Below are 11,721 nucleotides of genomic sequence, written 5' to 3' on the forward strand. Positions count from 1 at the left end.
ACTTGAAAAGTGACGGCGAGCAGCGGGCGACTGACGCCATAGAACGGGAGATGCTGGTTTTGTGGCGAATGAAGCAAGGCAAGAGAAATCCAGAGCGGTCTATGTGACGGCTTTACGACATCACGCGGGGGCGGCAGGTTTGAACTGAAGAGTGTTTCTCGTTTTGTTTTTTTGTTTTGTTTTTTTTTTGCGTGTTGCCACCAAAGTTGTGCCGGAACAAGAGGGCAAGCCTCAAGGAAAAACAAGCTATGGAAAAGGAAACAAAGCAAACCCCAAACCCTGTTTGCTCCACAAATATATACTGTATTTTCCTGCATACATTTTGAAGAATTTCTCATGTTCTGATTAAAACTGAATAGAATTGTCCAAGTGTTATGTAAAATTAATGGGAGAAAAAATGTTAAAAGGAATTATTTTGATCTGGCATTTGAACAGAGGTGTGTAGACTAATATCTACTGTATGTGTAATAATGTACCACTGACATGAAGCAAACACTTTACCAACGTTGTCGTGAATATGACTCCTGATTGATCCCCACAGCTCTACTCTCCGAGTCCGAAAGAGTTAAGAAGATTTGTCAGCTCCCGGGCAACGAGCGAACTGGTTTCCGGTGGCCAGAGGCAACAGGCTCACTAGCCCGGGATTAAGTTGGATCGGGGGAGATTATCGCTCTCTCCCTCTCCGTAGTTTGATGACAGTGCTGCGGTCTGTTCTGCGCTCAATCTCTTGGGAATGATTTGCCACCAGATATTGGTTTTGGAGTGTCTGTGCAATTGATGAAGAGTGCGGCATCCGCAGAATAGAATATTTGGGCCGTGAAGGTATGAGACACTTTCTGTCTAACTACTTTTACTACAATGCAAATACAATACAAATTTCATGAATTTATTTTTCAAATTATGCACTTTGCTTGACTATGTTATCTTCAACGCGTTTTAATTAAATGCAGTTTAACATACGACCGGATTTAACATTTAATTTGTTTACATAAGGAGCCAATGAACTGTTTTGTGCACTTAAAACATCAATCATGAATAAAATATCCTAGGGTCTATTATGTCCATTATCTTGTGCTGGCAAGCGGAGATGGTGCGTCTTCGCGATTGTAGCATGTTGTTACAACCAGTTTGAGGCGTGCTATTAACATCTGACCTTTTCACACCAACAACCCGCCCAAGGATGGATTACCATTAAAAAAAAAAGGATGGCCTGTCACAGAAAGCCCCCAAATGTTTCAGGATCACCACCTGCCGTGTGACTTTGTCATGATGTGGTGGTGACATCCAAGAAACCGCAACTGTGCCATTTTCAGGCTTCTTCAAATTCTCTGATTCTTCTGCTGCTCAGTGTCAAAGGTCAAGGCTGCAGTGACCATGAGGCAGGCCGTGGAGGCTCAGGTATTAAGCCCCTACTGTGAACTGGGAGAGCAGGGTGAGTCGGGAAAATCGTGTCACACTAACCCCCACCCTACAAAGTGCACTGTAGCCATCTGTGTCGAACTGTTGTTTGTATGAGTGTTTCAGGACTTCGGCAGATCCTGACAGATGTGGTGGAGGAGGTTCGACGTACACTGAATCAGGACATCGATGGGACAGAGATTCTCCACAGTCTGCTCAATGCCCCCTGGTTGCAATCACTGCTCAAAGTACATGCTCACACACACTTGGACACATACTCATATGCGGCAAAGTCAGGGCTTGATCTGATAATTGTTGGCTCAATGTAAACAGCAGGGTCTTCCTTCAGCATCACTGTATCATCAACATCTACCGCAGGGCAGAGAAAGGCCCGATGACATTAACTCTGGAATAATCATGTCACACTTTTAACAGATGTATGAATGTCTTCAAAGATACCTACGGGAATCCCCGGCTCCAGTTCTGGATTACACCTCTGATCTCTCATTTCAGGTTTCACAGCAAACTTCTTTGAATGCTCCTCTGTTGCTTGATGCTTGCTCCAAACTGATGTTTTCTTTCCTGTACAGTTGTTGATTGACATCAAGGCATTCCCAGGCTGCTCCGAGGAAGCTAAAGAGCTTGACCGTCTCCTGCGACAGCCTCACCTTCAGGTACTCTCTGCGTCCGCACTTACCGTGGTTTTTGCCCCAAATGTGCATGATATGCATTGTCCATGCAGGCGCTGCTTTCTGCCCATGACACTGTGGCCCAAAAGAACTACGAGCCTGTGTTGCCGCCGATGTCAGATGACGTTCCAGACGAAGAGGAAGCCACCAGGATCGTGTGCCTGGTCAAGAACAAGCAGCCGCTGGTGAGCTGCTGAGAGAAAAATCTTCCTCTTGTCAATTTGGTTTCAAGCAGCCGAGGTCTAAGTTGATTCATTATTTTGAACTCCCCTGACATTGGAAGTCGGTCACGTTTCAAGGGCATGACCCTTTCTTGGCTTTTCTGGATGATTCCTTGTGACACGCATACTGGTTTGCTCGATGTCATTCATCAGTGTGTTGCTTCTGTTTCGAATAATTATTTGCATTCATCAATTTGTGATTGTGTTGTGAGCCTGCAGATGGCATGATCAGCAGAAACCACCAGTTTGAAACATGTGGCCTTTGAGTCCCTTTGTTGCTTCACAGCTTTGCAATCGTCTGAGAACTTGTTCACAACTGCCTGCCACGTCCCCTCCTATGGCAAAAAATCCAAGAGCCGCGATCTGCAGTCACTCGGACACCCTGAGGCTTCACTTAGAGGGATTGTTGAGGTCCAGCCGCATCTCAAGCCCGGATGAGAACGCTTCAGCAGTATGTAGCGTGCGCAGCGGTAGCTACCTGTCAGCAGAGGCTGCATCTCGCCCAACGGTTCCGCCGCGCCACCCGCCTTGCGACATGTCCATGAAGCGCAATTGCAAACCACTAAGCCAGTGCAGAGTTTGTGACACCAATCTCCTCTGGGAGCCGAATGTAAACCACTCTTCTCCGTCACTGTACAGCGCGGTCCTGATTGGTAAGAAATGATCAGACCATCATCTATCCCCAATCATTACCTCCATTATCCATCACGTTGGCCATCACTGTTGAGTGATTGTAACACAGGGATCCATCTTTTTTTTCTTGGAGATGACTTCATTGAAGCGTTAGATGGCAGAAATGAGGATCAAACATCTCCGGTGCCCATCCATGGCCCCATCGCACCCCGGCGATGGGCTGTGTCTCCGCACTGCCTGTCTTTATCCTACTACGCCAACGTGGACCACTACCAACAGCTGAATCTGCCTCCGAGGCTGAGAAACCAGAATCCCCGGGTTCGCACGGCACCCCCCAGCCCTGTATGCCCCCGCCGGCTGGTAAAGATCTCTCGGGGTCCCCGTGTGGAGCTCGCCAAGCAAGAGAGTCTGGACGAGCTGCGGAGCACGGTGCAGCTGGCCGCCAGCTCCATGGAGACCAGCACCAAGGATATCCAGCTACTCGGGGAGAGGATGGCGATCGCGACAGAGCGCATGTCCGAAACAGTCCACAACAACTCTCAAGCTTTGAATTTGCTTGACCAGGTGGTAGATCGGCTTCAGACAGTCCTTAATACTGGCAGGACAGAGAAGAACCCCCCACTAGCCAAATGTGCAGCTGCTGAACAGCGCAGGATTCCCATAAGCAGCATAGTGCAGCGTCCTTCCCTTTCCTCCATGCCTTCGCTCATTTCGTCATCCTGCAGCTCCCTCAGCAACTGCCCAGATGTGCCCTCCACGTCCCGGGCTAGAAGCTGTCTATCTGGATCCTGTCGTCGTGGATCACCCCGCGGCAAGCCCAAATATCCTCCTTCGTTGCATCATCTCACCAACGGCTCCTTGGGAGAAGCCAAAAAGTCTTCCTCTGCTGTGAGAGGAGGTCGCTCCAACCACCAAAAGAAAGGGAAGAAGACATGAGAGGTGGAGCCGCCCTAACACCCCCCCCCCCCCCCAAAAAAAAAAAAAATCCACCATTTGGACTTTTCAAGCTGCTTTGTGTTAGTTGGATATTTTCTTGGTCCTTTAATTGTCCATCTCCATCATTTTCCTGCATTCTTACGTACACTTCCACTCTGTGCTCTGTTCGGTTTTCTATCTTTTGTGTTGCTTTCTTTCATCTCACTGCAGCCAGTCTGCACTCCTCATTCAACCGAATCCATTGGCTGTGCCATTGCACCTCAATGGCACCTCACGTCTGATGTGGTCTCCTCCTTTCTGTCTTAGGGAGCAACAATAAAAAGAAACGAAATCACTGGGGAGATTTTTGTCGCTCGGGTGATTCATGGAGGCTTGGCTGATCGCAGTGGTGAGTTTTGCCTTTAACCCTTTGCTTACTCTTCGGGTCAACGCTTTCGTACATGAAGGCTGTTCCAGGTCTGTTAAAACGAATTTTTGATTTCCCAGTTTGTGGCAATGATGGAAATTTTGAAAGGGTTCAACTGCACATGCAATAAATTTGTGTATTTTGTATGGGATAATGGTAGCAATGTTCAAGAGGGAAACTTGAAAGAGTCCAAAGAACTGTCTGTGTTCCCACAGAAGCGTGTCTGTGGGGAATCACCAAACAATGAGGGAGTCAAATTGCATGATAATGATCATACATAGTACGAACAGAGATCAGGTGCTTTGACACAGAGCAATGTGCACAATGAGTACTTTCCATTTCTCTGAAAAGTTTTTTGTTTGTTTGTTTTTTAATGTGGTTGGTATTAGTGATATAGGTCCTGCACTGAAGCCCAAGCGAAAGTATTCATAATTATTGATTTGTGTGAGCAGGTTTGCTCCACGCAGGGGACCGGATCATAGAGGTGAATGGCTTTCCGGTGAATGGCTTGGAGCCAGAGCAAGTCATTCAAGTTGTGGTAGGTGCTTCCATTTCATGTACAGTACATCAATCCTGTGCAGTAGTGTTATCACTTCCCATTTTCAGTCGTATGTCACTGTTGATATAACGCAGCAAAATATTTAAGTTTTAACACAATCCGTTTCAATCAACTCTTGATTTGTTCAGATTTGGTAAAATTATGAAAACCCTTTTTCACCATCATAAAATCCAATCTAACGCTACAGGCCCTTTTTAAATAACATTTTTACTTTAATTTTCTGTCGTACAAGTGTGAAGATGAACACAACTGTTAACGTTGAAAAAGAATAAATGGTGCACTCTTCCTCAACTTTCATGATTGTGATGTGTTCATTCAAGCAAAGAGGTAAAAACAAAAGAATCTTAAATTTAGCAAGATCCTACCAAAATCTGTGCAAGAGTTGACCTAAACTGGTCACCCGTCAATCACAGGGTACATCTAGACAAAACCTTTCAATTCACACCTACAGAAAATTTACAGTCTTCAGTTAAGATAGCACCCCAGCAACCACCTGTTTGTCAAGTTACCCTCGGGCCGGCGTTACATAGCACACAAAACCGGGACAAGCAGATTCAGGGACAGTTTTTTCCCTAGAGCCATTACTGCAATAAATAACCACCGAAAATAATCAAAGCTACTGCATTTTTAACCCAAACTCACTACCTCCCTTGTGCAATAATGAGCAATATCTGAACCATTTCATTCCATGTGCAATATGTGTCCTGTGTGCAATATTAGCCTCAGTCCACACTGCCAATAGGAGGTTTGTATTTATTTTATTTTTAAATGCACTAAGGAGTGGCACCCACATTTCGTTGTATGTTAAACAATGACAATAAAGCCGATTCTGATTCTGATGTATTTGGAATGTGGGTGGAGTGCCTGGGAGAAAGCCACGCAAACACAGGGAGGGTATGCAAACTATTTACACAAACATCTGAATGTTGTATACTTGGTGTGCATCAACTTTAAGCATGAATAAGTCCCTCCACTGATTTTTTTTGTTGTGTTTTGTTGTTGTTGTTTTTTATTCCAACCAGCAGGCCAGAGCACAGGGAACCATCATCTTCAAAGTGGTTCCTATCACCGACAGGCCCATTCATAACCATACCATGGTGAGCTGTCTTATCGATATCGAAACTGAGCAAACGATTGCCAACTAACAACAAAACAATTTTGTTCATGAATTGAAATAAAAAACGAAAATGCTTCTCAAAAATCCAAGCTCACTGCAATTTGTCTTCCGTTGATCACACAAACTATAATGACAGCAGAAATGTCCTTCGTTTTTGTCTTTGTCAATTACTTTCATATATTACAGTATACATCAGCTTTTGTTAATTTTAAGTTTGGTGTTGCTGTTCGTTCATAAGGAAGATGGAAGGTCAAATTGTCGTTAGAGAAGTGCGGTTTACTCAACAATCACTCCATATATTAGTAAAACTAAATTACAACAAAACATTGTAAAAAAAAATTAATTAAACGATTTAAAAACAAACTGGCAAAAAACAAAAAAAAAACAATAAAGTCAAATGGAAATCAAACCTAATTGTAATGAAAAATTCCAAGCTATAATAATCCTGCTCTCTTCACACTTTCATCCTCACTTCCTGGCTCCTTGCCTAACTTTTCGAAATCGTCTTGTTTACACATCAGCTTTACGTGCGTGCTATGGTGGACTACAACCCTCAGCAAGATCCCACCATCCCCTGCACAGACGCTGGTGTGGGTTTCAGGAAAGGTGATGTTCTGGAGATCGTAGACCAGACAGACGCTCTGTGGTGGCAGGCCAAGAAACTGCCCAGCAATGTGACTTGTGCAGGCCTTATTCCCTCCAGCAATCTACTCAAACGGTCAGTTCAAACCTTTGCCTTCTCACACGTAAGACAAAGATGTGGAATCGTCCCTACTAACTTGTTGATGCGCACTGTGTTGCAGGAAGCAGAGGGACTTGTTGTCATATCAGCCGCACACCTGTATACACATACGTAAGTTCACCCAATATTTGAATATTCGTATCCCTGTGCATAGACCCGAGTTAGTAAAGATTTACAAGTGCTTCGAACTGAATGACTGAGACGAATTATGCTGTCTGATTTTGTCTCTTTAAATACTGTGTCTGTAAGGCAAGTGCAAACTGGCACCGCTCTAACTGCTGTTATCAGGGCAAGGGCGATGCATAGAGGCAATTTGAGCGTGTCTTACACTCATGTAAATTGCCAGGAACAAAAATAACACCGGTCAACAAGTTGTTTTTTTTAAATCAGAGATGCAAGTAAACTTTTTTGATTTTTTTTTCCAACACTAACTCCGAATCAGCCCTTCTATCGTACATCAGATTTTCATAACACCACGACTGTTGATACGAATAATAATAATTATACTTGGTAATAAGAATAATGGGCGGCCCGGTAGTCCAGTGGTTAGCGCGTCGGCTTCACAGTGCAGAGGTACCAGGGTTCGATTCCAGCTCCGGCCTCCCTGTGTGGAGTTTGCATGTTCTCCCCGGGCCTGCGTGGGTTTTCTCCGGGTGCTCCGGTTTCCTCCCACATTCCAAAAATATGCATGGCAGGCTGATTGAACACTCCAAATTGTCCCTAGGCGTGAGTGTGAGCGTGGATGGTTGTTTGTCTATGTGTGCCCTGCGATTGGCTGGCAACCGATTCAGGGTGTCCCCCGCCTACTGCCCGGAGACGGCTGGGATGGGCTCCAGCGCCCCCCGCGACCCTAGTGAGGATCAAGCGGTACGGAAGATGAATGAATAAGAATAATACAGGGTGGCCCACTTAAAAGTAGCCCGGATTTTTTTTTAAATTAAAATATTTTTTAAATTTTTTTCAAAACATGTATTTAATTACGTGAATGTTACAAGTGACCCAAGTCTTTCCAAAACCTGTTTTTATTACTTACAGGTTACAATAGATGCTGGAAGTGTTCCAAAACTGCTCCGGTTATACACGTTGGCGCTGAGCCAATTTTTGTTTGTTTTAGATTATACACGAACAGTAGTGCTCCTACCTTCTCCGGGTGCGTACCATACCTCAAGAAAATTGTGTTTTCCTTGCAGCAGAGAATAGTGATTGTGGAAGGCTATGTGCGAACCGGATCAATTAAGAAAACACAAGAGGCCTTCACTCGCGAGTACCCACAAACAAAACCACCGGCTAAACGTTGTGTTCAGAGCCTGGTTAAGAAATGGCGAGACACTGGCTCTCTCCCAAACGTGAAGAAGCAGAGACCTAAATTAGTCCGGACACCCGAAGTTGTCAGTGATGTTCAGCAGCGAATTACAAATAGCCCTCACAAGTCAACTCGGAGACTATCCCAGCAAGTTGGTGTATCACGAACGACATGTCAGCGTGTACTGAATTCTCTGAAACTGAAACCATACCGAATTTCATGTGTTCAGGAACTAAAGCAGCCCGATAAAGCTAAACGCATTAATTACTGTACATGGTTGCTGACTAGCATTGCAGACGGACTTTTGGACCCACTGCTATACTTTATGTCGGACGAAGCATGGTTTCACTTATCAGGATACGTAAATTCCCAGAATACGCGGTACATCACCTTAGCAGAGCTGCAGTCAGTATCAGCCAACATCCTGTGCCGTGCTCAAAAATGTATAGATGTCAATGGGGGACACTTCCAGCATCTCTTGTAACCTGTAAGTAATAAAAACAGGTTTTGGAAAGACTTGGGTCACTTGTAACATTCACGTAATTAAATACATGTTTTGAAAAAAATTAAAAAAATATTTTAATTTAAAAAAAAAACATCCGGGCTACTTTTAAGTGGGCCACCCTGTATAATAACAATAGCATAATATGCAATTTAGGAATATATTTAATAGTCTTTTTAAATTTAAAATTAGCTTCAGCAACAGGGGGGAATTTTTGTTTTCTGAAATCTCATAGCAATAAATTACAATGCATGGCAAAATGTGTGTTGCATTTTGTTCATCCTTAAAAAGAAAAGACCATTTTTAAAAATCAGCATCAAAATTACATTTAGGAACACATAAAACCATCTCTGATTAAAATTTGCTGTGATGATCAGGGTCATAACTTGAGGCCGTTTCAGCAACGCAACAGTACGCGCATTCAGTTAGAGAGAGGAAACACCCAATTCAGATCGCGCTCTTTGAGAACTTAGTAATGTCAGGCCTTACATGACTCCATCCTAAATCTATGTAATTGTGTCTCTTCATCTTCTTGCTTTGCTGAAGTGAGCACGGTGGAGGAAGGTACTGTTCAGTTACCACTTTCAATTTAATGTCGCATATTTATCCTTTCATCGATGCTTTCTTTATTTCAACCCGTTTCCCCTTCCCCTCAGAGGAGGACCTCATGGCCATTGATGAGAAATGTGTTGAAGCGGGTAAATGTTGAAGGGTTGAAAAATGAGCTTTCTCCACCCTGTGTTAGATGTTGAGTAACTCCACGTATGTGTTTCTTCTCTCTTTCTCCCTGCCAGATGAGGAGGCTTTTGAATCTGGTAGGTAAGTTTTTGTTTATCGAATCTGTTCCGATTTGTTCTCATGTGTGCAGTGTGTCGCAAACCCTTTCCTTCGAATAATAATCTTTCTACCTCTTGCTTCTTTTCACGTGCTATCTGATGCGGAATGCCAGACGAGCTCAGAGTTGGTGAGAGATTAAACCTTTGGGGACCAAAACTGTCACATTAATTCATATCTAAAGAGATCAATTGATATTCAGTGCGATTACTTTCATAGGATGCCTGATAAATTTATATGATTGAAGTTGGAGAGTTAAATTCTTTCAAATGACTTTTCACCCTCCCCTCCTTTGACTATTTATACATTCTTATTGAAGATATACATTTAGTTTCTCATCACAGTCTTTAATTGAGACAAGTTACGGACATACAATGTGACCTGGACTATACTTGCATTACTTAATGTAAGATTCCGTACTCGTTCTCTATTTCCTTGTGCTTCCCATTTGAATTGTTTTCCTATCGATAAAGAGGAGGATGATTTCAGCAGCAGAATTGCCGGAGTATACCTGGGTGTGTCCATCACTCTCTCATCTGCATTTAAACATTATGCATCATTACATTTTGTATGATATACTTTGTAGAACCATTCAAAAGTATAGGACTGTTTTTGTGTTTTCTTTTTTTGTTTGTTTCTCAGCTGGTTTCAGGCACAGCTTGCGTCTATGTCGCAGACGATTTCAGAGCACTCCCCAAATCTCCTGCCCAGCCAAGTGTTCCAACAACTGCAACATTGCCCTCAATTGTTATGAGGAGGTAGTGCGCTACCAACGCAGTTCCAGTGATTTGTATCGCCTCATTGCCCTACTAGGTACGTACATGACTTTTCACTTTGTGAAAAAAAAAGTCTTAGGGTGAAATGTTGGAAAATGTAACAGTCTTCTGTCATAGGGCCATCGGGTGTGGGTGTGAATGAACTTCGCAGACGCTTGATTGAAATGGATCCCGACACATTCCAAGGAGCAGTACCTTGTATGTGACCACCACTCACGGTTTTAATAATAACACACACTGAAAAAAATCTAATTTGTTTGAGAAAAAGAACTCAAATGCCAATGCTTTCCATATCCCTGTGCCAGATACCACAAGAGCACCCAAAGGATACGAAGAGTCTGGGAGAGAATATCACTTCACCAGCCGAGAGGTCTTTGAAAACATGGTGTACAAAAGCAGGTGTGACTGTGTTTTGTTTAAACTCCACTAATAACTGTAAATACTGTTTGGTCATAGATAACCACAGCCTTTCATTGTTTATGATTCTATGTGTATAGAAACCTTAAGACGCGTGCGGTTCCTTGAGTACGGTAGTTTATTTATCCGGTCACCAGGATGAGAAGGAAGTGTTGACTGTTCTTTTGTTTGCCCTCTCAATGTCCTGCAGGTTCTTGGAGTACGGTGAGTATAAAGGAAATCTCTATGGCACCAGCAGAGAAGCTGTGAGGGACGTTTTGAACAGTGGCAAGATCTGCGTCATTGACATCGAACCAAATGTGGGTGGATGGCCATAAAGTACTTGAGTTAAAAAAAAAAAATCGAATTTTTCTCAAATGAACACATGAATACCGAACTTGACTTTACCGTATTTAGGCCATTCAGGCTGTTAGAACACATGACCTGCGGGCTTATATCATCTATGTGAAACCACCCCCGCTGGAGCAACTAAGAGAGACAAGAAAGGACTCGTACATAACCACTGACTACTACGTCAACCGCCCCTTCAAAGTGAGTGAATGGATGGACATGATGGTGCATGGCGATCTGTGTATAAGATGTTAAAAGGACAAAGCTGAGGGATTGTGATGCAACGTGACCTCCATCCAACAGGATGAAGACTTGCAGGAGATGGAGGAGGCTTCGCGGAAGCTTGAGTTCCACTACGCACAGTTCTTTGATTGCGTGATCGTCAACAGTGAGTTGCAGGAGTCCTGCGACCAATTGCTGGACACAATTCGGAAGGCACAGGATGAGCCACAGTGGGTCCCTACCAACTGGATACGATCCACCGCAGACTCGTAGATACAATTGTAAGAGGTTATACAGAAATGTAGTCCCCGTTACCAGGTTAATGTGTTTTATGTTTAATATGTTCTCTTACTTATAATCGAGATGGATTTTTCTGTTCAATGTTTACACTTTGGGCTTCGAATTATTTTGTTATTGTTTTTTTGGTTTGTTTTTTATTCATATCATTTTAAAATGGGTCACTTGCATGCAATGCATGCCAAAACACGTTAAAACTGTCGGGCAAAATTTGTTGGTCAAAACCTGTTTACATTGTTAGAATAACTTGTGACACTCTGCATTGCTAATTTGGCGCTTTGAAATGATGAAATCTTTATGACAATAAAACTGTCAAATTTGACTGTCTTTGTGAGCTTT

At 43.4% G+C, this 11,721-nt stretch overlaps 1 protein-coding gene across 8 annotated transcripts; it reads left to right on the forward strand.

The window, feature by feature from the left end:
• The first annotated feature begins 549 nt into the window (after positions 1-549).
• Positions 550-11,704, forward strand: mpp4b (MAGUK p55 scaffold protein 4b). Of its 8 annotated transcripts, none has more exons than XM_052057853.1 (22): positions 588-822; positions 1,349-1,432; positions 1,525-1,646; positions 1,834-1,911; positions 1,989-2,072; positions 2,141-2,272; positions 4,184-4,265; positions 4,736-4,821; positions 5,868-5,939; positions 6,481-6,677; positions 6,763-6,812; positions 9,053-9,070; positions 9,163-9,204; positions 9,301-9,321; positions 9,456-9,470; positions 9,814-9,855; positions 9,983-10,153; positions 10,234-10,314; positions 10,422-10,515; positions 10,724-10,832; positions 10,930-11,064; positions 11,167-11,704. In XM_052057853.1, the coding sequence occupies exons 2-22, from the start codon at positions 1,375-1,377 to the stop codon at positions 11,356-11,358; spliced, it is 1,881 nt and encodes a 626-aa protein (XP_051913813.1). In that variant the 5' UTR covers positions 588-822; positions 1,349-1,374; the 3' UTR covers positions 11,359-11,704. The 8 variants fall into 8 exon arrangements, 7 of the variants coding, with proteins under 7 accessions (XP_051913818.1, XP_051913813.1, XP_051913815.1 ...); XM_052057852.1 differs by having other exon boundaries at positions 589-822; positions 5,865-5,939; XM_052057855.1 differs by lacking the exon at positions 9,814-9,855 and having other exon boundaries at positions 5,865-5,939.
• The last annotated feature ends 17 nt before the right edge of the window (positions 11,705-11,721 follow it).

Source organism: Hippocampus zosterae, chromosome 2 (genome assembly GCF_025434085.1).
Source record: "Hippocampus zosterae strain Florida chromosome 2, ASM2543408v3, whole genome shotgun sequence".
Taxonomy (NCBI): Eukaryota; Metazoa; Chordata; class Actinopteri; order Syngnathiformes; family Syngnathidae; genus Hippocampus; species Hippocampus zosterae.